Here is a 27,622-nt window from a genome sequence, read left to right as displayed (position 1 = left end):
GTTCACGAGGACAGTCTATGTGCAAAAGAAAGGCAGGACAGGCCAATGGAAGAGGTGAGGCAAGATGCTTTGTAGACAAGTTCTTGAAGAAAAGCAAGAGAAGAGGTCTCTATAGCTAGGTGAGAATACAACTACATGGGCAAAGCATATAGGGAAGGCACTTCCTCTCCTAAACAAAGAGGAATGTCCCAAAGAACAAATCTGGCAAACAGTACTGAACTCAATCTAAAAAACCACTGGCACTTCGAATCGCATTACAACTTTTGTCCTGATACAGTCAAACTCACCTTGTTTGAAAGCAAGTCTATTTCAGACTACATGGGAGTTGAGGCAAGCAGACAGCATAGCAAACAGGCTGCTTTTGTTAGTCTCAGTTTCCTTTTCTCCATGTTCAACAGGAATTTAAATGTATCTGTAGTCCCTCTGAATTCAGGTGTCCTCTATGAACGTCTGCACTCTCAGCTGCTGCACACAGAGATAAAACTCAAGGAACGATGTCAGCTCATACCAACTGACAACATAGATAGATCTCTAAACGAGATAGTATTTGAATGTGTCTTGAGGTCCATTCACACTTGAAATGGCTGAACATAACATTCTGAATCATAGGATCATGGGATTATTCAGGTTGGAAGGGACCTCAGGAGGTCACCTAGACTAATTTTACAGGTCAAAGCTGGGTCACCCATGAAGTCAAACCGGGCTGGTCATGGCTTATCCAGTCATGTCTTGAAAACTTTCAAGGATGGAGATGGCATAAGCTCTCCAGGTAACCTGCTCTTCTGCTTGGCTGCCTTTAGGGTGAAAAGGTTTCTCCTTATATCCAGCCCAAATGCCTTGTTTGAAGTTCTGCTCTTTGTCTCTTGTCCTCCCAGCAGACACCACTGTAAAGAGACTTGCTGCATCTCCTTGAAAACCTCTGTGTTGGTACTAGGGGGCTGCTATGAGGTCCTCCTGAGGCTATCTCTTCTTCAGGCTGAGTAAGTCCTGCTTCCTCAACCTCTCCTCACAGAATAAGTGCTCCAGCCCCTGACCATCCTGGTGGCCCTCCACTGAACTTGCTCCAGTTTGTCAATGTGCTTCCTGTACTAGGGGCCAAAACTGGATGCAATACTCTAACGAGCGCTGAGGAGACAGGGATAATGCCTTCTCAGCGTACTGGCTGTGCTCCTGAACAGCCCAGGATGCTGTTTACCCTGGTTGTTGCCATCTGCCCAGAAATGTGTTCCAAGAGGCGTTGCTCTATGATCTTCATAAAGATGAAAGAGATGCTGAGTCTGCGGAAGCTGGGATCTGTCATTATGGGCTTTGGCTCGTTCATTGTATTCAGCAGGCACATGTCTTCAAGGGAAGGGGTTTCGCACTGTGTCCCTCTTCCTCATCCTCTTGTATATTTGGGCTCTGTAAAGCTCTATAGCATCTCAGGTATGTTTTCTAAATCATGTTTTTAGGAGCAATTACAAATATTTCAAAGCTTTTGTATTTAACTGCTCACTCTCCAACAATAAAGAGATAAATCATGCTTTCTTTAGTCTCTAAGTTATTTTTACTGTTTCTCTCTGAACTGGTGAAATCCTTCTTGCTTCTGATCATACATATGTTCATATTAACAACACGGAAGGCAGGCGTAAAGTAAGATTAGTAGAAACTAGAAGATGCTAAGAAATTTTAGAAGGACTTCAGGATTGGTCTACAGGATGACAGGATGGTTTATTAAACCTTTCACGAATATACAAATAAATCAGGGTCAGGGATTAAAATCTAAATGACTCTTTTCTTATCTGTCATGGCTTCATGAAGATACTGGGACATTGTTTCAGATGGCTCAGTGGAGATTCTCACTTGATATGAAGCTGAGATGCAGGATTTCAGACTTAATACAAGGAAGAAATTCTTTGCAATGAGAGTGGCGGAACTCTGGCACAGGTTGCCCAGAGAGGCGGTGGGTGCCCCATCCCTGGAAACATTCAAGGCCAGGTTGCACGAGGCTCTGAGCAACCTGATCTGGTTGGAGATGTCCCTGCTCCTTGCAAGGGGGTTCAACTAGATGGCCTTTAAAGGTCCCTTACAACCCAAACCATTCTATGTTTCTGTGACCCAATCAGAGAAGTGGAGATATGGACAGCATACATCTACATACACAAAATCCAAAGGCACAGCCTCCTTTCTAGTCCCAGCCTGCTCCAGCCACGATGTCTAATGTAGTAACAACCAAAGAAAAAGAGGCACGTCAGGGGCACTGGAGGAGACTAGCAACATGGAAACCTCCCAGTGTGTAAATGTGTTCAAAACTAGCACAAGGTGATGTGAACACAGAGGACAAAAAAATCGTGTTATAGTGGAGAGAGACTGCTAGGTAGAACCCTTTATCTTTTCTCAGGAAGGCAGATGTGTTGAGAGTAAAAGGAAAAATCTATGGCAAACCCCCTTCTCCCAACGCATCATCAGAAAACTTCCTGAGGTGGAGTGCTGTGGACTCCAAAATGGCACGAGATTGGGGTAACGAAACTATCCCGTTTGATGTCACGGTAAGAAACCGGATGTCTTTTGGAGCTTCATAGTGTTCAGGTGTAAAGTGAAGTCGTGGTGAGACCTCCTCCCACGCAGGTCCTCCTTCCCTGCCTCAGTTGCTTCTTCCTGCGGCTCTGTCGTGGAGTCCAACGCAGCAGCAGTAGCGGCGGGACACTGAACCGTGCCCACCTCTCTGATACGCGTTCACTGCCTACACCGCCGCACAGGGGCTCGCTTCTCAAACACCCTTCTCCACCTATGCGCCCCGTGTGTAACTCCCACCCAGCAGGAGCCGGGACACCTGAGGACAAGCCGAAACCTGACCAGAAAGGCCCGGGAAGGGGCAGAATGGCGAGCAGGCCTGAGGCAGGGCCGCAGGCGCCAGGGGAGCCGGTGCGGGAGGCCGCTGCGGCCCCTCAGCCCGGGCTGCGCGGGCCCGCGGCGCGGCCAGCAGGCGGCAGCGCGGCGCCGCCCGGCGAGGCCCTCCCTGGGCACCGCCCCCGCCCGCCCCCTGCCGCCGCCGCCGCCGCCTCGGGCGGAAGCGAGGGAGAGCGGCGGCCGGTGCCGCGCCGCAAGGACCGGGCATGGCGGACGGGACGCGCTCGCTGCGCGGCGGCAGCCCAGCCTCTAGCCCGGTGTTGGGCGGGCGGGCCCGCGCCGCGGCGGCGGCCGGAGGGAGCTGCCCGCCGGGCCACGGCTTCCGCAGGGTGACCCTGACCAAGCCCACCTTCTGCCACTACTGCACCGACTTCATCTGGGGGCTGGCGGGCTACCAGTGCGAGGGTAAGGGGGCGGGGGGCGGCCGGCGGGAGGGCAGCGGGCCGGGGGGACCGGGGGACCGGGCCCGGCACCGGCACCGGCACCGGCACCGCCGCGCTGGGAGCTGCTGGCAGCCACCGCCGCGTCCTGGGCCAGATGGGGGGGAGGCGGGAGAGGGAGGAAGAGAGGTCTGAGAACTGCGAATAAAAGTTCTGGTAACAATGACAATGCAATGGTAAGAATAATTAAAAATCCTAATAATTAATACATTCGACTCAAAAAAAAAACCCTATCAATAATAATAATTAAAATTCTGGTAATAATAAATTATAATAGTAAAGTCTAAAGACAACAATAATACTAAAAATTTTAGTAATAATAAGTTGTAATTTAGAAGTCTAATAACAATAATACTAAAAATTCTAGTAATACTAATAAGTTCTAATTAACAAGTGTAATGGGAAAAATAATAAAAAAAATTCTAGTGATAATAATAAATTCTGAAAATACAGAAGTCTAATGGCAACAGTAGTAATAAAAATTCTAGTAATAATAATAAATTCCAGTAGAGTCTAAAGACAATGCTGAAAATTCTAATAATAATAATTTCTGAAAGTACAAAAGTCTAATGACAAGAATACTAAAAATTCTACTACTAATAACAAATTTTAAAAATAATGTCTAGTGACAACAGTAATGCTAAAAATTCTAGTAGTAATGATAAATGCTGAAAATGCCAAAGTCTAAAAACAATAATACTAAAAATTCTACTAGTATTAACAAATTCTCATAATAAATTCTAAAACCAGGAATACTAAATATTCTAATATTACTAATAGTGAATCAAATAATATTAGCCACAATTCTAACAATAATAGTTCTAATAACAAATTGTAATAATAATAATAAATTATAACAATAATAATTAAAAACCCCTGTTAATGATAATAAAAGTTCTAACAATATTAATAAAAAAGCAGAAGTGCGGCACGGCCGGCTCCCGTGTGGTGCATGGTTGTTTGCCATCACCCAACACTGCCCCTGCCCATCCCAGGATAAATTCACTGTGGGCCACCAGCCACCCTGCCAGTGCCCACCGGCGTGGTCCGTGGCTTGTTGCAGAGCCATCCCGGGGGTGCCCTTATCTGCTGAAATGCCTGATGGCGTGGAGGAGCCCCAGTCTGTGTGGAGTTTGGACCTGTTAAAGCTGGGCTGATGCCAGGGAGGCAAGGAGGAGTTGCTAGGTCCCCTTGCTGGCTCTCACGGCAGCTGAGATTACTTGGGGTGACAAAACTATGCCTTGTTCAGATGCAGCAAAACCAAACCATGTTGCAGGGAAAGGAGAGGTTCTCCATGTCCTGCTTCTTAAAAAAAAAAATCCAACAAACTCAAAAGAACACCTTGATGTCTTCTTCAGTGTATCCAGCCCAGCCAGCTTGGGTTGCATCTCCAAGACCACGTCTGGAGGATCTGGGTTGTACAGGAGCCGCATTGTTCACGTGGTATTGGACAAGGCCGTGGGGTAGAGCAAGTACCCTGCAGTGCGTGAGATAGCTCTTGCCTTTTGTCGTTGTGGGTGAAGAGGTTGTGGGATTAAGTTGGGTGGAAGTCATGTTCCTGTGTGGTGCAAAAAAAAGTCATGCAAGAACAGTTTTGTATTTGCTTAAAACTTTGCTGAGAGATGTGTTGTTCTGTCTGCATAGCAGAAAGTCCCTGCCTACCCTAACAGCAAAAAAAGCGCACCAAACTCCAGTTAAAATTTCTTAAGTTGTGAAAATAAAAAAATCAGTCTTTTAGAGTCTTTTATTGTATCACCACTTTAAAAAAAAAAAGGCAAATTACTGGAGTCACAAAAGTGGGCATTCAGGTGAGAGTTTTCTTACATGAAGAACTAAGCGGCTTTGCTATGTTAACAGGTAAGAAAATGTGAAAGGCTTTCATCCAGGACGTCTCACTCTTTTTTCCATTCACATATTGTGTGCATAAAGGTAGTGCATAGCTGTAACTTGAATTTGGAGTCTTTTCCGTATTTGAAAACTGCGCTGACAGTTTGTGGTCTGGAATTGTTTTTCCCCTTTGGCTTTTCAGGATGAATTTTGGGTAAGGATCATTAGCACCACCATCTAATGACTGTGTGCTAATGAGGCACCTTCAAGCTGCAGTGTTAAGATAACTCTTCTAAACCTGTATCTGAAACCTCCACTCCAAACAAGTTGGGGGGGGGGGAGCAGGGGGGTAAAGAGAGAGAAGAACAGTCTTCATTAGCTGTACCGTTCACTGTTCAGCCCGTGGGGGAAAACCCTGTAATGTCACCTGGCACGTCAGTGTCTCCTTTGGGTGAAGAACTTATTTTTTTTGTTCATTGATCTGTTTTCAGCCAAAACAGTGTCATTTTTGTCTTTTCCAACAACATACTGCTCAACAACAAATTTCAAAAATACCCATTTGGACACTTGCTGACACGCGTACACCCTTGTACTTTGTTGAATAGCTTGGCAGCTCATTCTTTCCAAGTTATTTAATAAATGCGAATATGATTTCTTGAATGGTATTTTAAGTAAATTCCATTTAATAATTACCTCCTTGTCACATTTGCTTTAAGTAATGGAATTTGATCACTGTTCTTTAGAAAGTAATAAAAGGGTGATTTCTAGGAGTGCCAGGCTGATTAAAAAATAAAAAAATAACGCACCCAGCTTTTATTGAAGGAAATGTTTTCAGTAGACTGGAAAAACTTGGTAGCTAATTGCTCTCTCCTTTTTCTTCTCCCTAGAGAGACTAGGGTTGCGGGTGTAGTTGCAGCTGACCTGATGTTGTCTCTGTTTGGACTGCTTTTGGTAAACCGCCTACAGGCTTCAAAAGGAAGCCATTGAGGGCCCTTTTTCTAGGTGAATTTGTAACGGTTTCTGTTCCAAATCTGTGGATTCAAGGTGTTCAGTCTCTCCTGTTGCTGTTTGTGTTCACATTCCCTGAAGCTGATCTTGATTGAAACAGAAAGTTTCCAAATTTTGAAGGGAACTGAGCATGCTGGTAAGACTCCCATCAGTTAAAAAAGGGAGAAAAGTGGAAAAAAGCTCCTTCCTATCATTATTTTGAGTAGTTGTGAGGCCTAAAAGGCCTGGATTTGAGTTTTAATTGTGATCACACTTTTGACCCTTGGAAAGTGCCACTCAAAAGAGTTTTTCAGTAAACTTACGAATGACTGAGAAGGCTGGCCCATGCCCATGTGCCATACATGGCTGTGTAGCAAAAATGCATGGAAGTGTAATGAATTCTTAACACATTTCTGGTAGTGCCAGCCAAGATAAGTGGTCCTTCCCTTTTCTTCTTGCGAGCTCTGAAAAATGCATACAAGAGATGCTCTGGTGCTCTCCATACAAGGCACAAAGTGTCCTGGATCTAATCCCCCTATTTTAAAGTGGATAACTGCTTTCCTCTCCAGTTCAGGGCCAGTACAGCTGTTGCCAGCACTTTGTACGGGACGGGAGGTACTCCTGGGGAGAATTGCAGCTCTCTCGTTAGATTGGCAAGGTATTTTTGTAAATGAAATTTAGCAGGGAAGGCCAGTCTTCCTGTGTGGATTAGGTGTCCAGGTAGGTCTGAAGATGTCACTGTATTAAACTTTCATGCACATATTTATTGTAATCTCAGTCAACCAGGCTTGTAGCTGTGGTTTATTTTTTCTTTCCTTTTTTTTTTTTTTTTCACTCTGCAAATATGTTTTCTTTAAACCCTTTGTAAATAAATCTGTTTTTCTTGCCACTTTACTCTTTGTAGCCATCACTTCCTTTGATAAGTGTGTGTGTGTGTGAAAGAGTAAGTGATGTCTGGATTGTAAACATGAACATGTTGTGCCTTGTCAGTACAGGAAAACCTGTAGATTTTCAGACAGCATCTCTGCGGTGGTCTGGGGATGCACATTCTGGACATGTTTTGAATGCAATTTACTCCATTTAAAGACTGTTTTAAGTGTTGAGGTCAGATAGAGAGGGTGTGGTTTAGTTTGAAGCTGAGAGTTAGACCGACGGAGAGTTTGTATCTGTAGAGTTGTGGAAGTAGCAGGATAAAGGCATGAGGAGCAATTCCCTTGAACTCTCATTCTTTCTGGTTAGTTCTGTTGTTGGGACAGGCAGCTGGAGCATCCTTGACCCTGCTGGTTCCGTTCAGCTCAGTTCTGAAGGAAGTGAATGATGTATGAGATTCCCCAGAAAGTCTTAGTGCTTGCAGTTCAAAAGGAAAACAAATTCTTCCTGCTTCTGATGAGCTTGGTTTGCTTTTGGTGCACTTTGAACTAAAAATGAAAGCTGCAAGAAGGTAAAACCGCAGTAAAATCTTGCTTCTATCCCACAGACAGTTTGAATTTTCAAGACTTGCTCGCTTTATTCTTTTTTGGGTTCCTTGTCAGTGGTGGGGTGTTTCTGTGCAACAATAAGATGTTTGGTGTTGAGATGCAATGTGGGTTTGTGGTTGAGATGTTGTTGAGTGGATGTGACTTTGCTGCATTTAAAACTTAGATTGAACTGTGTAGCTCAGAATCCACATTGGGAGCAAATACAAAGATTGTCCAAAAAGAAAAAAAAATCCACCAAAAACCATTCCCCAAAAGAAACTGACACAAAAACTTATCAGTTCTGGCCAAGCTGAACATATGTTGGGAAAAATATTTTGAGGATTGATTGGCACACTGAAAGATGCAACTAACTTACTTACTGGTTTGGATTTGAGGGATAATCCATTTTGTACTGGAGAATGTATACTTTCCTTTTCCCTCCCTCTCTCTGACAGCGCTTTGGAGGAAAATATCGTTCTCACCATCAGTGATGCAGAGGAAAGGACAGGGAGCTTTGCAAGGATGCACGCAGCTTTGGTAGCTGGAAGCTATATTTTGTATTGATGGTGTTATCCCAGATTTCAGTCCAGAAACTCAATTACGTAGGAAATAACTTACCGCAGAAGGTGCTAAAGCCAGTAATCTAATACCAGGCTTTGCACCGCAGTTTCAGATCTCATCTGTGTTACTGCCTCAGTCTGACTTGGTGATAAATGACAAAAGCAATGAAGAAGGTGCTGATCAATCCATCATGGTCTGCAGTGGCTTAATGTGTTCGGGTCTTCCTCAGCCATCTTCTTCTAGGCTAATACTTTCTGTTTCTTTCCATCTTGCAACAAGATTTTTTAGTCTTCCTCTGGTTAGTTTCCCACAGACCATAGTTCTTAGAGTGCTTTGCAGGCATAAGGCTAAAAAGCCTTTTATTCTTTCTTGCAGTTGTGTGGGAGATAAATGCCTGACTAGTTATTTATTTCTGATAAACAAAGGACATTGAACTCTGAGGCTTTCACCATAAAACGTTTTCTAAGCACTGTACTGAGCCATTTAACAGCGTTTCTTTAAAACTTGGGTACAATTTCAGTCCGGAATGACCTTGGTACTTTATGGGTGCAGAAGCACTTGCCTGTTGCTATTTTCCGTGATGTTTGTGAGTATGAACTGTGTGTTTCCCCCTGATTCAGGTTTGGCTTTTTTTTTTTTTTTTTTTTTTTTTGAACCAGTACACTTTAGTAGGACCTCCCCTTTCTCTAGAGGTGGTGTACATTCCTTCTCTATAGATGTAGAAGTTCATATTAAAATGGAATATAGTGCATCTTACTCAGCTGCACATAACTCTGTGATTACTTTCTCCTCCTTCAGTTTAGTCATCAGCAGTTCTGTTTTTTTGTTGTTTTTTTTTTTTTTTTGTAGTGGTGTTACTTTCACTTCTATAAAATGCCTGATACCATTAGACAGTATCCTGGGGTTTTCCATGTGAAAAAAAAAAAATCCATTCAGCAATCACTTTGCATTGATAATTGCTTTATAGTGCTATGTACAATGGGCGTTTATTACCCCAGTGTAGATGCTGATCTTGAGGTGGGGTCTCCTGCTTATGGTGCTGTTGCGTTTGACACCGGCCAGTAACTAAGCCCCACACAGCTGTCACTCCCTCCCTGCCAGTGGGATAGGGGAAAGAATTAAAAGAGTAAAAGTGAGAAAACTCTTGAGTTGATATAAAGACAGTTTAATAAGTAAAGCAAAAGCCACACACAGTAGCAAATCAAAACAAGGAATTAATTCAGTCCTTCCCATTGGCAGGCAGGTGTTCAGCCATCTCCAGGAAAGCAGGGCTCCATCACACGTAATGGTTACTTGGGAAGATAAACACCATCACTCTGAATGTCCCCTCTTCCTCCTTCTTCCCCGAGGTTTATATGCAGAGCACGACATCGTATGGTATGGAAGATCCCTTTGGTCAGTTGGGGTCAGCTGTCCCAGCTGCGTCCCTTCCCAACTTCTTGTGAACCCCCAACCCACTCTCACTGAAGGGATGGTGTGAGAAGAGGCAGAAAAGTCCTTGACTCTGTGCAAGCACTGCTCAGCAGTAACTGAAACATCCCTGTGTTATCAGCACTGTTTCCAATACAAATCAAAATGTAGCCCCATACTAGCTACTATGGAGAAAAGTAACTCTGGAGAAAAGTAACTCTACCCCAGCCAAAACCAGCACAAGTGCCTTGGAGGGTGACATGCCAGGTTTTTAGTTTTCATTCTCTGCTTGGCAGTTTGTAACAGCTGTTTCTGTGATTCTTTTTTTCTTTTCCCCCTCCCTCTTGTTCTGAATTCCAAGTCCAGGGATAAGGAATTTTGCTGCATTGTTTCTAGTGGGTTCCCTTCAGGCAGGGTCCCTGTTGCTTGTCTGTTTTCTCTTCTTTGATTACGTGCTCTTTATAACTCATCCACAATATTACCTTTTTGCTTGCTATTCCACAGAACCCTGCTTCTCTTCCTGATTTTGGAGCTCTTTTCTGAGGGGGTAGCTTTGACTCTCTTTGCATCAGGCTATCCCCGGATGACCTTTACTTTTTGGTTATGTCACCAGTTTCTTCCAGGGTTGTTTTTAAGACTGCATTTCATCAGCTCAGACTGTCTTCCTTCTGGGCTACGTGTTGCTCATTAGGACCATGCTGAGCTGTGGCAGGAAAATCCCTTCGGCAAAACTGCTTTTGCAACACCTGTTGAAAACAGGAGACTAAGTTACATTCACCTATTTAATTTGAGTCAGCTCCAGTGGGGAAAGAACAGGATGTGTGTATAGCATATAGACCTTTCTAAGTGATAAAATAATGTGTGCTGATCACCTCCTGTTCTTTTCTTTTTCTTCATGCTAATCACCTGCTGTTCTTTTTTTTTTCCTTTTCTTTTCTTTTTTTTTTTTTTTTCTTTTCCTTAGCTTTTTTTGTTCAGTAGCACCTTTCAGTTTTGAGAGAATGCTGTTAGGAAACACTCCCAAGCAGAGAGCAGAACCTGACATTTGTATATTGCCATGTCATAAGGAACTAAGTGGAAGCATACTTCTCTTTTTTCTAATTGTGCCACCACAGTATTCTTGCTTTTAAACCATATTGTTGCCTACTATTGTCTCACTTCTGGAAGTCTGTTATTCAGCACAGTACAGTTAACTCCTAATTTAACTTCCTTCATTTTATTTAAATATTTTTTTGTTTGCTTGGCTCTGAAAGAATGTAGGTCTGTGCATGTGTGCGTATATATATTCATACATACATATTCACATATATATATACATGTAAAAACCACATATATTTGTATTTTTACATATGTTGCTTTTTCCCTGATTAAAATTGAATATGAGTTATTTACTTGGAAGTATGTTTACGATTATGAATGAAATATGCTGACATTGCTCACCTGCCTGGCTTCTTTTTAAATAGCACTTGTATGATATAAATGCCATGCCACTTGCTTTGTAAAAATAATGTTGTTTAAGATCTAAAGCAACTAAAAGTGAGACTAAAAATTACTATATTTGACCACAGTTTAATCCACCCCTGGAAGTTTTACATACAGAAGACTGCTAGAGACATTCTGAATACTTTGCTAAACAGGATGTACTTGGGAGAAACTGAGTGATTTGAACTTAAGGTGTTGAAATAGCAGCAGTGTCTGGTTCTCCAGGGTAGTGTTGGATTACAGCGTCTAGGAACTAGGACTTCCAGTTTAAGTGCAAGAATATGTAGCAAAAAAAATCTCTGTTCCTCATTGCATTTCTTTCTCCTTGGTATAATGTGTCACATTTTAGTGCCCTGTTTTATTGTGATGTAACTCAAGAAATGAGTCTGTCCTTTTCCTGCAGTACTTTCTCTACAGTGTGTGGACATAAGAGGTGGTACACCTTGTTAACCAGCAACCGTAGGAGTACTCCACTAACCAGTTCCTTCAGTGTTTCAAAAATACTTCCTCAGTGCTGAAATCATTGCGTGGTTAAGAGCTTCAAAAGAAAGCAGAAGAATATAAGGAAATTGCTAAGATTCCTCTAAGCACGAAGAAGGTATGAGGGAAGGATCTGAACATAAAGTGAAAGGCTGGTCATGTTTGAGACTGTAGATACTCTCTTTCAGAATGAAAAATGCCTTTTGTGAGATGAAAGATTTTCTTCAGAATCTAGTTAGGATACCAGAGTGAGTGTAAATCATCGCACATACAAATTTGCATAGGAAGCTGATTGGAACTAGCAATTCTGGAATGTATCTACTGTAGAAAGAAGCCTTTAGACTTGAAACAAAGGTATAGGCTGAGTAGCATGACCTAGGAAAAACTACTTTTTAATGTTAAACCTCTTCTCAAAACAGTATGGATTCAGAGGTCTGGAAAAGCTGGGTTCAGACTTCTTGGATATTCACAAATATTTAGAAAATTTAGAAGTCTCAAGACACTTCTGCAAGTTGATGTACATATTATGGGTGGCCATGGATGCCGTTGGATATACTGGTGGCGTAGTACTGCACTGGGATAGTTGTGCCTGGCAGGTGTGATGTGAGCTGTGAAGATGCTGAGTGAGAAACTGAGCTAGTGACCCAAAAGGAGGAGGTGTGAAGCAGAGACATAACCTTAAAAACAAAAACAAGTTTAAAGACTCCTATTTTGGTTTCTGTGCCACAGACTTATACGCCTGTAGTTTCTCTTGTGAAAAAGAAATGTTAACCAGTGCTGCATATTCTCAACAGCACTTGGGACTTTCAGGCCTATTCAGATGAATCCTTTTCAGAAATAGGCCGAAATAGGAGGTAAAAGTACCGTGATGTTAAAAATACCCTTCAAAACAGCTAAATATTGCTGTGTCCATTTGGGTTTTGACCTCTCTTATTCTGTTCCTCTTATCTTTGCTTCAGAATAGCTCCTGTCTGGCAAGTGCCTTGAGATTTCTTGAAGCTACTGTATTTTTCATTCAAGTGCTTTTTCTTCAGGAAGAGCAAATAGATTATTTAAAAAATAAATCCTTCTCTCCTTCCCTTTCCCAAGTCTGGAAAAATAATGGAGATATAATATGCATATTCAGTACTTTTGCACAGTGTAACTTTTTTTCTAACTATTATCTCATGGGAAGCTTTAAGAACCTTTCAGCATGCGCTGGTAATTAATGTGTATAAATTAATAGGTGATAATGTTACATAATAAATTAAGAGCAAGTGCTACAAGAACTTGCCCTGCCAGTCTAATCAACTAAAAAAACATGCTAAACAACAGACCAAAACTAACAAAACCTTGAGATAATTTGGTCCCTCTTTAGGAATGATGTATGGTTTCTTGGGGGTAGATTTTGAATTTTGCTGTTTTGTGAATAGAGCTGTTGCACCTTGGAAGTTCTGCTGTACTTGTGAGTGGTGTATATAACATGACACTCAGGCTTCTGTTCTCCAGATAGATGTAAACGCTCAGCTTCTATGAATTATATATGATCCTACTCATGTGAAAGTGTCTGTTCCCTAAATTCAAGATAAGTGTAGTCCTGAATCTCATTAGTGACTCAAGCCTAAGTGGAGGAATCGAAATTCTCACTCTTTCTTAACAGGAATCTTTTAAAGATGCTTGAAATTCTTAATAAAGTTAAGAATGATGATTCAAAAAAATGTAGCTTGGAGATTAACACCTTCAGTTTGCTAACCTTTCTGGAAATAGTGCCTTGTGTTTTCTTTTCCTCTGATTCACCACTGTATGAATCATTTGCCTTTAGTTTCCTGACCATGTCAACACCCTTGTAACAATCACATTGAAGAAAATACTGAATGTACTTGCCCAGCTGGCACAGGACCCTGTTTCTTTGCTCTTTTTTTTTTTCTTCTCCCCCCACCTCCCCCCCTTTCCAGCTCTATTTTTTGCTCAAATCTTATAGTTTTGTACACTCCTGTCTGTGATGTAGCCTGGAAATGAAGCCCTGAAGGAATGAGAGGTGGAGGTTGCCATGGCAGCTGGGGTGTTTTTCTTGTTTTTTGTTTTTTTCATTCACTTGTTTTGTTTTGTGGTGATAGGAAGTGTTGAGATGCCCCGAATAATACTGAGATTTCCCAAGTTTAAAGAGGAAGAACACTTACCTTGGGCTTACATATATTAATAATTTGCCCTACATTTTAATTGTACTCAGCATTTCTTTTAGAATTATAACTGTGCTGTGGAGGTAGGTGGGTGCTATTGAAGCTAAGATTAGCAGTGGTTTTTATTCTAGCCTCTTCAGGATTTTTTTAATGATGCTTTTATGTTCAGAGGCAAGCTGAAAGGAACTGCACCTCCTAGGATTGCAGCCCTCCTGCTTACTGGTTACACCACTGAGCGGAGGAGACTGGTTTTATGTAAAATGCTGCCTATCTCTCCTTCCTTGGTCCATTCAAAGGCTTACGTATGTTTTGAAGGGAATTCTTGGGTTTCCCCCTGACCCTAAAGCACTGAGCAAACTTACTGAGGCTCTGTGTGTGCAGGATGCATGTGTGGTATACGTTGTGTGCCCTGGGTGATAACGCCCCGTAGGTACAGAACCACATTATGGCTGCTCTGAATGCAGAGAATGTGTCCAAATGTGTTGAAGATGTCTTCAAATCTTTGAGTGTTTTGAGGGATTCCAGGCAACTGTGTCACCCTCAGAGTTTTCTGCCAAAATGCTGTCATGGCTTATGAACTCCTACTGTGCATTACATTCTGCTATGATCCACCCTGTTTATTCAAGTGTAACTCAAATTCTTATTTTTCAAAGCTAAGATGTGCTACTGTTATTTCCCTTTTATAATTGAGAGGCATTTTGGCTTGAATATATCTAAAGTTCTGGAACCCCCAATGTAAGAAGGACGTGGACCTGTTGGCACGAGTCCAGAGGAGGCCACGAAGATGATCAGAGGGCTGGAGCACCTCTCCTATGAGGACAGGCTGAGAGAGTTGGGGCTGTTCAGTCTGGAGAAAAGGCGGCTCTGGGGAGACCTTACAGCACTCTTCCAGTACCTAAAGGGAGCCTACAGGAAAGATGGTGAGAAATTCTCCATAGGGCCTGTTGTGACAGGATGAGGTGTAATGGTTTCAAAATAGAGGGGGGTAGATTTAGATTAGATATCAGGAAGAAGTTTTTTACAGTGAGGGTGGTGGAACACTGGAAGAGGCTGCCCAGAGAGGCGGTGGATGCCCCATCCCTGGAATCGTTCAAGGCCAGGTTGGATGAGGCTCTGAGCAACCTGGTCCGGTTGGAGATGTCCCTGCTCCTTGCAGGGGGGTTGGACTGGATGGCCTTTGAAGGTCCCTTCTAATCCTAACCATTTTATGATTCTATGAAAATTGTAGGACATCAGGACTGATTTTTTTTTTGTAGGAGACATCTGTGTTGTCCATCTGGCTTTTCAGAAACTAGTTATTGAAGTATGACATTGACATTGTGGTGTGTGAAGTTATATGTCCTATACTGGGCAACCAGGGATAGTGATGTAGGAGGCTGCATATATGAGGGCTGGAAGCCTGCAAGGTTTATGTCTGTTTCATAAGTGTGATGAAGTTTTAGTTATAAAGAGTCAAATTATTTTACTGAATTTTCCTTAAAATTGAGAGCTGGATCAGACTGCCTTGTGGTTTTTGTTGCGTTATTCTGTTCTCAATACTGTAAGCTATAGCTCTTTGTTTTGACCAGTAGCTGTGAGTCAGCTGGACAGTGCTGATGAACAATTGACAAAAGTTTCTCTTTGTAAAGGATCACGGAGAAAGCAGTGAATTGGAGAAGCTGTTGCAGACAAGAGGTGCAGTGAGTTGAGTGCCATGTCTTTAGCATTCATGACAGTTGAGTGCGTGTCCTATGCTAGGTGGTCCCGTCCTTCGGCTGGGTCTTCCTTGTCACTCTCCTGGTTTTAACCATTACACGTTTCTCTGCCCCTGCTGCCCTGTTTCATTTACAGATGCTGCAGACATCTCTCTGCTCTAGCTGCTGTTTCTTATCTAAGGTTCAGTTGATTGCCTGGGTAATCTGCAGCAGAAGACATGAGAGGCTCCAGCTTAATGCAGAGCCAAGGGGAAAGAGCAAAGTTTAAGTGGTATTCAAGAGGCTTGCCTGTAGTAGTATCTGGTACTTGATTTTTGTCTTATTCCTTGGCATCTTGCTGAAATTCTGAGTTGAGTGTGGTTGGAAAGACATCTCTTCTCTCTTCAGGGGTGTTAGGGGCTATAACCTCTCACTGCAGGTGCAGTGAGGGTGATGAGGATTATTTACATCAGACTTAAAGCTGGGTTGACACTTTTTAGCTGTGTAAAGGCTGCAGCCTGGAAGACCTGGCAAAAAACCACAACTGTGCTACATGGGCTGATATCTGGTTTGTATGGGCAACCTTCATCCTCTAGCCTGTAGAGGAGAGCTGCTGGATCTGTTTGCCCTCAGACAGACAGATTTTTGTGGTTCAGAGGTGTTTGCTTTTCAGGATCCCTGTCTCCAGCATCACTGAGTACCACTGCTAGCCCCCTAACATCGAAAGCTTGTGATTCCTCCTTGCTGGAACTAAAGTCACAACCATCTCAGTGGTCTATGGCTGTTGCATGGTGGGTGTGACCTCCCCATAGTGTGTTACCATGCTAGAACCATGCAGTGGACAGACTATTTCAGTGGACAAAAAGGCAAAAACAGTCTCTCTCCAGGCTCTCTGTACAACTCCATGTTGTGAGTGGGATGCCTCTTCCTCTGGAGGATCCTTTTTGGGGAAGGGTCAGAAGATGAGTTGCTGAGCTCTTTCCTGATGTTGTAGCCCTCTTGCAGATCTCTGGTTTTCCATTGGTGAACCAGTACCTTGTCCCAGGACACTGTCCTGTGTTTGGCCTAATCCTCAGGAAAAGAGAAGGTGTCGGTATTTTCTGGATCTGAATGTGAGTTTGCACTAGCCATCTTCCATCTGGCTGAAGAAGAAAAAGCTCTTAATGTTGAGAACCTGTTCTGTGCTAAAATTGCACCCCTTTGAAATTCTGTGCACACCTTCATTTCACAGGTGGGAAGTCCGATACAGCTGTCTTTCAGGAGGGAGAAAGTAAAGTCTGTGCCGAACTTTCCTTTCTCATACAATTTCATAGAATAGAATCATAGAATGGTTAGGGTTGGAAGGGACTTTTAAAGGCCATCTAGTCCAACCCCCCTGCAAGGAGCAGGGACATCTCCAACCAGATCAGGTTGCTCAGTGCCCCGTCCAACCTGGCCTTGTTTGTTTCCAGGGATGGGGCATCCACCACCTCTCTGGGCAACCTGTGCCAGTGTTCCACCACCCTCACTGTAAAAATTGTCTTCCTCTCTTCTTTGTACAGGTGCAGCTAGTAGAATGTCTGGGTTTTCTGTTGGCTATGGTTATGACCTGGAAGAGTCCCTTGACCACGTGGAGGTGGCTGCTTTTGCTACTGTGGTATAGTTTGTTTGTGTAGTTGTTATTTGCTCCTTGTAGTGCAAAGCCCCAGTGGAACTGAGCACACAGAGCAGGTGCCTTTGTCATCTCTCCAGCTGTAGGTGCTCTAGCTTCGCTGGGAAACCTGCTCAGGGTGAAGTCAGGAGATGGGAGCATGGGGAGGGTGCTTTTCTGACAGGTGAGCTTCTGTTAGTTCATTTGTCAGTACTGGACTTACTGTACCAGGGAAGATGGAGAAGCAAGATAGTGTTTGTTGTTAGACTTCAGGATTTTTACAGCCTTACTGATGAGAGAGCGAGAGGTCCTTAGGGTAGCCCAGGGGCTTTGTAAGGCTATCACCATTCAAGCAAACCTACTATTACTGAACTGGTGCTTTTATGATTGATGGCTCAAGTATATCATTGAGTTCATTTGACTGTTTCAGTAGCTTGTCTTGTTTTTACTTGACTTGTTGCTATGTTATTTCCTAACAGCATATCTGAAGTACAAATAAATAGGAATTCAAATGTGCTTCCTTGAAATTACTGAGCTCAGATGTTACAAAAACATTTCTTTTGGGTATCTATACCTATAAATAGAGCTTGCTCTCACAAAGACAATTCTGGAACTATAAAGCACAACGCAATTCACATTGTGCAGGGGGAATTTTTATCAGGCAGAGTATATTCTGGTATTTCCATTTAAAGCAAAGGCAGGTATGTCTGCTTAGTTGGTGAGACTGGAGAGTCCTGGAGAGAGAAAGGACCTGGCACGTACAAGTAATCTATAAGGATGCTCAGTAAATATTTGGAAAACCTTAATGGGTTTCTCATTTTTTTTGTGGATTTTCAGAGGAAGAGGATCTACAGTGTGGTCTCGGTGAAGTGTAAGAGAAGCAAGGGCCCAAGGTTTCCCACCGCAGTGAGAGAGGAGGGTATTTTTAATGCCTGACTTGTTAAAGCTTTCAGAGATTTTTCCATTCCTGTCTTGCCATTGTTTGAAATGTTCTGGGAAGACCAAGGCTTCTAGTGACAGCTTTTCTGGTGACATTTAGCAAACATTGCACAACAGACGTCTAAACTTAACCAAGTTGTGTTTTCATCCGAGAGAGCACATCAATATTGCATACAGGTCTTTCCGTGTTTCTGCTGAATTGGGAAATAAGCTGGCAAGATCCATGTACTGCATCCAGCATTCCTTTCAGTGAATAGTAGCAGTATTCAGGCTGGCCTGTGGTCATGGTCCTGAACAAAAAAGCTAAATGTGTCTGTGTTGGCAAGCTGCTACAACGGAAAAGGAGCTCAAAGCTGTGTAACAAATGTAAAAGTTAAGTCCCACAAACTTCCAGTGAAAGAAGAGTGTTGCTTTTAAGTTACTCATTAAAATAGCATCTCCTTCATCAGCTTGAATGGTCCTGTCTGCATAAGCAGTCTGATAACAGTGTGTTTTATATAATAATTTAAAAACATTGAGATTTTTAAAAAGAAATAAATTCTTTTTCTCCAATCTATGACTACTTAGCCTGTGGGCATTTCCTCAAAGCTATTGTTTTCTAATTATCAATGAATCCCTTCAGTGAACAGAAAGGTGGTCCTGCTGAGCAAAATAGCCTGCTTGCAGGACAGAGGACAACTTTAGAAGGGAGTGAAAAAGCCCCTAAATGGTAGAGACACTGTAAGATTAAGCCTGTATTATGGCTTCTGTCATGTCAAGCCCATGCTGTGGAAGAGCAGGAAGGGAAAAGGAAATAACCTACTCAGTTTTGACCAAAATAAATCTTTGTTTTGATAGTGTTAGACTGACTTAGCCTGAATTGTCTTGGTGCTGATATGCCCTTTCAGCCCCACTGATTCATTGTTTGGAAAGTAAAGACTGTTATTGTTGTCTTGCATAACAGCTTTGAAGCTTTGGTTTACTCCCTGGCTTTGCTAGATTTCTCGTTTGTTTTGCTCTGTCCGTCTACAGGCTGTTGTCCTTCCTCCTCCGTCTTTTAAGTGCACTGTGGTAGCTGCGCCTACTGCACTGGGCATCCTTGCCATTGTGTGCATGGGTGTGCTTTTATTAAAATACTTTAAGCAAGCTGATTCTTCCATGTTCAGCTCTTCTGTACCTGTCTTCCCTCCACAGGCTCTTTATAAACCAGTGCTGCTGTTTCATGACTGCAAGCCCTGGCAGAACCGAGGTGGAAGCTAAGACGTCTCTATGAATGCTGGCAAACAAAATGGGAATTTTGAAAGCCTTTCCAGATCCTGCACTAAGGCATAAACTGCTTTACTTTGCTGACCCTTCAGAAGGCAGAGGGCCCTGCTATGTTTCAGGGTAACCCTGGGGAAAGTAGCTGGTCTGAAAAAATGTTTGCATCCCCTTCCTTAATAAGAGGGGTAGTAAGAGAACATCTTGTTTTCTCATATGCTAGCAATGATTGGGAGTGCTCTTAAAAAAAAAAGAGCTGTTTTTTCACTTTCTTTTTTTTTCTTTTTTTTTTTTTGTGAGGGGAGATGTGAGAATAACCACTTGAAAGACTAGGTAAAGTTTGCCACTTTCTGTGTTTTTTGCTCTCTTTTCTGTTCTGCTGTCAGTAAGTGCCCAAAATAAGCCTCTTTGACTTTTTAAAATAACCAGCATCTTGTCTCATTGAGGAACCTAACTGCAGAAATAGTTGCAAATAAAAAGGAAAATAAACAGTTCTTCATGTCTGTAATACACAGGGCAAGAAATGCTGGACATAAGTTGTAATAAGGAAGGTTTGGTTTGAACATCAAGTACCAGGCTCCTAAGTGTAAAGACTTTGGAGGACATAGAGTTGGCTGTGTGGAGAGTCTGTGGGTTGTCTCTCCTGGATGGGTTTTTGGAGTGGGTTTGTCTGACACTTGTCAGGAACACAGAAGCACAGACTAGCTGAGCTCTTGAGGTCACTTGCTGCCCAGTTTTCTGTAAAAATTAATGTGTTACTTGATGTGCTTTCATAACAGTTACTTCTGGGACATACCGAGATTCATGACTGAAGTACCAAATATTTTTGTAGAAATTATTTTGACAGTGTAGGTATGTGGCACAGAAGTAACACACTGTCTGAACTATAACACGGGAGTGTTTGACATCAGCTGAGCAGAATTGTTACCACTCTTCTATCTTTCTGCTTGGAATGAGTTCTGGTTTGCACATCTGAGAAGAAAAGATGGAGATCCCAATGCTTTCCTCATCATTTGGTCTCAGGAATGTCCTCTTCTCTTCCTGCCTGGCAGGTGTCTTCTCAGGAAACAAGCATGTGAGACCTCTGAATTCCCAGTCATTTGATTTGATAAAAACTGAGACTTTTCTATTAATTGCTGAATTTGTAGCCTTGTCAGGCTTGGTATCTGGGGTAGAAGAACTTTTTGTAATTCCGAAGAACATTTGTGTTCTGAAGGATAGCTCTGACTTCAGGGAGAGGAAGTGCCTCTGATTGTAGAACGGGTTGCAATAAGGGCTTGATGTAGCATAGGCAAATTCAGATACTCCCTCTTGTTCTGGATTGTTGATGCCTTTTATAAATTGGTGACTTGTGAAACAAAGATTTGTAATAATTGTATCTGTTTAAGAGAAATATTTATGTTGCTAGTGGTACTGATAGATATCTCGTCTCATCACTAAACTTTACGGGAAGCCTGGGGATGTTTTTGAGGGTGTGATTTACCCCCAATTCATTCTTTCATCTTGATAAAAACAAGATGTATGTTACATGGTCTCATTTATAATCTGGTGTATTGACTTGAAGTGAAAGAATCTTGGCTTCTGTAAGTTGTTGTGCTTTAGCAAGCTGAAAGGGGTCATGCTGATTTACAGCATGTGAGATTCTGACCTTAACTCTTCAGACTTCATGGTTGAATGTACTGCACTCCTACCAGTAATGGCCTCTACTGGAGTTAATGAAAATGAAAATTACTGAAAGTATTGAAAAGGAGTTGAAAAACTCATGCTACTAAAGTGAATTACCCCTCTGGAATAAATGTTATGAGCTGTTATTCTTTTTGCAGTACCTGTTGCAGTTAAAAGGTAGTCATGTTTGCTGTGATGCACAATGCTTGAAACTGCACTGCATATCCTTTGTGCAGACCGATGGCTCTGACTTCTCGCCAAGGTTGGTGGTCTGTTGAACCAGGCGTGTGGTAATGTAAAAAGTGCCTGTGTTGTCACCTTCCCAAGGAGTCCACCTAACCTGAACAGTTCCCTGGAGAAACAGCAACAGAGTTGTACTGCTGGTGCTCATCACCCTGGAGTTTGCAGGCAGGAGACAGGTGGCTCTCGGAGCCATCCGCTAGCAATGCGGGCTCTCACTGAACTTGTCACAAGGTACATGCCTGTGATCTTATCCTTTTGCCATCTATAAGAAGCTGGACTTTTTGTGTACCCCTTCTCGTCAAACAATTGCCCCTCTCTTGGAGCAACCAAACTTTGAGGCAGTTATATCCTGTTGCAGTCTTCCCACATCCGACTCTGCAAATGTTGTGGTGGGAAGCGTTAAGGGGCATGATCCTGGTTTTTCAGAGACCTGCCCACCTTCGATTAGCAGAAAATGTTGCTCCTTGCAGATGCTGGGATTTGTTCAGATGGAAAAATAAAAATAAGATTACAGTTGGGTTTTATTTGGTAGGTAAGATGCAGTAATGTGTTAAAGGTTGTGGTGTGAAAAAGGAAGACAGAGCATCTCGAGGTGTTGGGGGTTTATGGTAAAGGATGGAAGCTGCTGTAAAGCTGGAGATGGAGAGAACATAACTGTACCCCCTGCATCTGGTCCAGGAAGCTATTTATAAAGATGTGTTTGATTTTTAAAATGAATACTTCAAGTTTTTAAGCCTAAAATACATTTGAGTACAGAGACATGTTCCAGTTCAGGGTAGGAGGAATTGACTTGCACTCTTGGTAACTGATGAAGATTTTGTCTGTCTCTATCTACTGTGTTTCATCTTTTTTAAATATAACCTTTTAAAGATGCTGTGTGTTTGGATAGGGATAATGTACAACACTTGCAGATGCCTGTTGCCGAAAAAAAGTGCTACTCAATATTTAATCTTGTAGAAGCATTTTTTTTTTTTGCCCCGTACAGTTTCCATGCACTCAAGAAAATGCAGACAACGGTGCCCTGGCCACCCAAAGGGTAGTCCAGTGCCAGAGTCAGTTGCTAGCCATAACCACAGCCTTTTCTTTGTCTTGTTTTTCTGAGCATCTTAGGTCTTCCACGCAGGGGTACTGCATGTGTAAGGTTCCCTCCAGAACTGAAAGTTGGCATTCATGATGTGTGAAATGCTAAAATAAAACCCCACTGGCTGCAGGCCTGGGTTTGGGTGGCAGGCAAAAGCGATAGAGGGAGGCTGTGAACTCAAGGTTGCAGGTGTGTTTGTGGCAGTGATGTCTTGGTAGGGCGTATGCTGTTGAACTCTCTCGTTAACAGCCCGCAGCTCTCTCTACAGAGGCCAGTACTGAGCTGAGAGTTCACGTTGGACATCAGCTGCTGAGGATTGCAGAGGAATCTTTTAAGTAAATCAATTTTAATCTACTATTTTGTTGTCCATGAATGTAAAGTGATGTGTATGGAGGGGAAAAAATACTCTTATGTGTTGCTGAGCCTTGAGTCAGCTTTTACAGTTTAGGCAAGAAATGAAGTTAGAGCTGTAATGATGCATCTAGGGAAATATGTGCCCAGTATGTAATTGTCAAAAGAAGGCAAATTGAATGCTAGACTTTATGAGGAAAGAAATGGGGAGGAGTGGCACGAAAGCCTCCTCTGTACCATAATATAAACTCAGAGTATGCACATACGGTCTGTGCATTGGCTGAGCTGCTGGCGAGTCCATAGGGGTTTCATTAGATATTCAAGAAGGCATTTTCTTTTCTTTTTTTTTTTAATCCCTCTTGTAATTCCTTCATGTAATCTATGTAAATTTATAGGGCTTTTTGTAGAGGATTGTAGAGAGTTTTCATTTATGTAATGCTCCTACATACATCAGGCCATCCAGTCCTGTAAACTCTCCAAGACAGGGATTTCTTCCAAGTCTTACATTTGACAAGATGCCCCAGAGAATTACTGCTTTTAATTTAGTTTTTTTTTTATATTCACGTTAATGAGCTGAGTATGTTCTTTAATGCATCACACTTAAATTTTTCCAGAAGTGAAAAATTTATTGTGCACTGATAGCTGGGAAAACAATCCTGAGTTACTAGGCCGTTCCTGGCTGAGCTAACGGTTTGTTTTAAAAACAAGAACAAGTCAACTAGGTCGTTCAGGAATCTTTAACCTTTGTTAAAAGATTAGAGGAAAGTTTGGCAGGCACTTGCTGGGCATTACAATTTGTGCGGGTGAGCAAAATGTGAGTGCATTACAGCAGTCACAGCTAACGCCAAACAAAATGAAATTATTATTTGCCAAGTGGTTCAGACAATACTGGAGGATTGTGGTGTTGTCCCTTCATGTCAGGGTATGAATTTTCCCAGTGCTGGCTCTGTGACAGGCAATGGGCCAAAACACTGTGTTTGTTTCTTGGATGTTACTCCTTGCTGTGGGTCTGCTGTGCTCCCATGCGTGCAGGCTGTGCGTGGGGAGAGAGCTCGGCTGCAGGAACTCGCCTCTCTCTGTGGGTGCAGGAGCTCCTTCTGGGAGTCCTCAATGTGACCTGCGGCAACGAGAAGAGCCATGGCTCCTGTCTTAGCACCAGGCCGTGTCCTGCAAAACCAGGGGTTGCAACACCCTGCGGAGAAGACAACAAGAGGGAATTGTTGGAAGGAGAGAATGTTACTGCTGCTTGTGGCACTGGTGCAAGTATCTCCTCAAAGAGGAAACAAAAGTAATTTTCAACACGTTCTAGGGTTTTGCTCAGGACTGAGTGGTCTTTACAAAAGTGGGAGAACAGTGTGTGTTAAATTTGGTGTTTCATAAGTGATTCTCACCCAGCCATCGTTTGCATGAGACACTGATACATTGCTGGAGTCTGTACAGGACATAATCCACCTTTTCCTTCTTCCCACTTTTGGGATCTGCTTTGAAGTCTGTCTTGAGGACAGAGAGAAAAAGGGTTATATGGGAAAAGTATGGCATATTGGAGGGTATGAACAGCCCTTGCTTTGCTAGCAAGTGTTACACAGCTCATGAGTTACAGTGATGCCTAGCTTTTATCTCCTGCCTTCCTAGGGAGGGCCAGAAAGAGATGTTTTCTGTTTCCCTGCAAGTGTATGTTAGAGAGCTACTGGCTGTATGTTCACTGGGTGTTGCTCCACATAAGCATTGCCTTTTTCTTTGTTAAATCACCACGTCAAACAAAATGTGAGAGGGGAATTGGCCCTGGGAAGTGAAGGCTTATGGGCAGAGACTACTGTAAAGCCATGTCCTGTGCTCCATCTGGAGAGGGAGTAGATCTGTGGTGCCTGCTGGCCACCTGGCTTCTTGCTGTGCATTAGAATATCTAATTTTTCATATTAATGGAGTAATTTATTATTGAGTAGAGGAGGGGAGAAGGGGAAAGTTGTCAAATGTGGTGCTGCTGTAGTCCTGACCATATACTTAGGTGCTCAGAGAGACCACATGAAGTCCCCCAAACTTGCAAGTAAATGGTTTTCTGGATTCTGTGAATGTCTCTTGAAGTCACATCTGTTCATCTTCCCTCAGTGTTGTATAGCTTCATGCAGCTTAAACCTGGATAAAGGTGCCTTGTATGCAAGTCCAGTTTGAAGACTGCAGACACTGTTTTCTTCAAATATACCTCAAATGTTTGTCTCTCCCTTCATCCATGCTGTTAGGTACTTTTGTCAGTGCTTAAAATGCTTAGCTAAAGGATGCACTGAGTGCTCCAGCCTTTCAAGCCTGACTGAAACCATCAGTTTTGTATGCAGTATCTGAAAGCTGCAATTGAAATAGGTTTTTTTTTTTGACTTGGACAGTCCACAGATGTGTCTGCTGGTAGCTCCTCACTGGGTTTGTATGTATGAAGAAATCCTCCTTCTGTAAATAGAATTGCCTATCTTCTTCCTTTTCCTTCAAATGCTTTTTCCCCAAAATCTTACATTTAATGTCCTAAAACTTCACACAGTGTTTTCTGACATATTTTTTCCTGGTGACAGATCACCACTTAAAAACCACCAAACTCCACTTGGCTATCAGAACTTCAAGCTTAATTGTGTTGCCTCACTGGGACTACTGATACAAATTTAGGATTCCTCCCCCTCCAAATATTGTTCATGCTTCAGCCTGGGTTGCTGATGCTTTTTTTTTTCTTTCTTTCTTTCTTTCTTTTGGGAATGTGGAAAACAAAACCAAAATGGTGACATGTAGGAGTTGGCTCACCCTCAGAGCCAGAGCACATCCTCCCTGCTGAAGCAGAGGAGGGGTTATGTGAGTAACTTCTGAAAAATGTGTTAAAATTTTTCATGGAGAATGTTAGAATCTCTGTTTGGGCACTGCTGATCTCCTGCCATTTATCTCCTTATATTCCTTAATTTGTTTCTTTGCAAATGCTTTGATCTTTCCCTTGAAATTTTAGAAAATTCATTATTTTGCATGTTGTCTTTTTCTATATGCGCTCAGTCAAACAATTAAAACCTTTATGCACCTTCCTGTTTTACTCTTTGTTTGAAACCTTCATTTATGTTTTGATTTTACTGCCTATCTGAAGTTTCTAGTTTAAATTCTTCTTTAGTATATTTTTCTGTACCGTGAGATGTTTCCTCAGCTCAACCATGGGATGCAAGACCATGTTTTGCTGCTTCTGTCACCACAAAGAGAAAATTGAGTGGTGTTATGTAATGACATGAGTTGTCTGAATAAATGGAGAACATCTCCCAGGGCCCATGCCCATGGAAGAAGCCTCAGTTCTATTTGCTGATTCAGAGCCGCCTTCTCTGAATGCCTTGAGATGTTTGTGTAGGGCTTGGTTAACTTCTGTGATGAGCTATTGTGTGCGCCCTTAAAGTAAAGCTAGTAGCCACTTGGAAATACTGGTCCTGCAGGCTTAGTTGCCTGTTGCTTCTTGCAGATTGTAAAATTTCTGGGAGCAATCTGTAGCACCTTCCTCTGTTCGTTCCTTTCTAATCTGTCCGTTTCAGAACCAGAAGAATGAGGGAAAACTGTATTTCATTAGTCATTCTCCTTGGCTAGCTCTCACCCCTTCATGAAGTTCTTGACAGCTGCTTGTTTATATTTGAAGCTTCATATTGCTGCCTTTTGTGGGTTGGAGTGGTGGGAACCTTTGTTACTGTGCTTCTCCCTGCAGACCTCAGTCCCCCTCACCTAGCCCGGTTCAGCTGAGCTTCCAGCACCACTGGTCAGACAGTGAAGAGGCCACCTAAACAAATGGCTGGGGCAAATGTCTTCTAGTGGTGGCAGGGTGTCACTGTGTGTTCAGCTGTGGATGGTGATGAATAACATATTTGTATGCAGTAGTGCCTTCAAGTGCTGCTCCTTTTCCTGACTTGCAGACTAATGAAAAACAAACATGAGCCTACTGCACAGGTTAAGATGAGTGCCAGTGTGAAAGAGGTCATCCTTCTTTTTGTGCCACCAAGAGGAAGGGTTGCTTTGCATAAAAGGAAGGGTGGCTTTGCATGGGCTCACAGTAAGTCACACAGAGAAGTAGACCTGGATTTTAATGCTTGAGCTGGCATGGGAAAAGTGGTGTTGAGATCTGAAGTCAGTGAGCTGGAGAAGCAGGAGAAGAGGAGAATTGTCTGCTTTTGATGGCACTAGCACATTCAATCACTAACAGCAGTGGGTTGCAGATAGAAGCTTGAAGTGCATGGGGTTTTTTTTCAGTTGCTGGTGAAACTTAGGACGTGGTACAGGGTTCTTCTGAAAAGCAGGGACCTGTGAAAACCTGCTGTGTACAGCAACAGTTGGCACTGGCAAGTGATCCTGTGCCCAGGCGCTGGGAGACGTCTGTGCTTCCCTGTGAGAGGTCAGGGCCAGAGCATCTGTGTAAGGCTTCACACTTGAGCTGCTAGAGAGTAATTCTGAAAGGAGGAGGACTCTAAAGCCATAGCTGCATGGCTTATCAGTTCCCAATTAATGCGAGGTGGTGGGAATAAAATAAAGAATCCCTTGTTTTCTTTGCACATCTTATCATCATGTAAATCCATGGTAAAGCTATGGAAAATATCGCCCCCATGAGAAATTATTTTTTCAAACACTGTCTTGCTTAAAAGCGGGCTTTGTGGAGCTTGGATGGAATTCTAAACCTGTTGCTTCCTCAGTAAAATAAGTAATTGGTTGCTCTTGACTTTCAAAGCTGCATGCAACTAGTGACCTTTAATTTTTTCTCTTTTATCCATTATGCTCAGTGTGTAACAATACTGTGTTTTCTTCCATTCATTCCTGTAACATGCACTAGCTTGTAAAATAATTAACTTTCAAACATGTCCATCTAGTGTGGCTAGATCAAAGAGCTATTTTTGACTTTAGACTGTTTAAAATATCTTTTGAAACTTTAAGAGCTCATTTTGGTGCTTATGGAGAGAGTGTGGGAAGGCATGACTTGCTGTAGGCCTGTAATGCATTGGGAAAAACTCTCCTTCCTTTTCCATTACCAACATCTTAGTAACGAAACAAGCTGGAGTTCATGCACTGCAAGAAGTGTGGCAGTCATGTATGTTCTTAAACCTAGGGAAAAGCAAATGTGAT

At 42.6% G+C, this 27,622-nt stretch overlaps 1 protein-coding gene across 5 annotated transcripts in view; it reads left to right on the top strand.

The window, feature by feature from the left end:
- Nucleotides 1–3,074: 3,074 nt before the first annotated feature.
- The window catches only part of DGKQ (diacylglycerol kinase theta), a 101,107-nt gene continuing 76,559 nt past the window's right edge, over nucleotides 3,075–27,622 (top strand). For all 5 annotated transcript variants that reach the window (XM_086770276.1, XM_086770277.1, XM_086770279.1 and 2 more), the window contains exon 1: nucleotides 3,075–3,294. In XM_086770276.1, coding sequence (XP_086626402.1) covers nucleotides 3,096–3,294 — 199 coding nt within the window. In that variant the 5' untranslated portion in view covers nucleotides 3,075–3,095. The remainder of the gene's footprint in view (nucleotides 3,295–27,622) is intronic.

This window comes from Chlamydotis macqueenii, chromosome Z, assembly GCF_036417535.1.
Source record: "Chlamydotis macqueenii isolate bChlMac1 chromosome Z, bChlMac1.mat, whole genome shotgun sequence".
In the NCBI taxonomy this organism is placed as follows: Eukaryota; Metazoa; Chordata; class Aves; order Otidiformes; family Otididae; genus Chlamydotis; species Chlamydotis macqueenii.
Note: the sequence above shows the minus strand (reverse complement) of the source record. Positions and strands in the feature narration are given on the sequence as shown.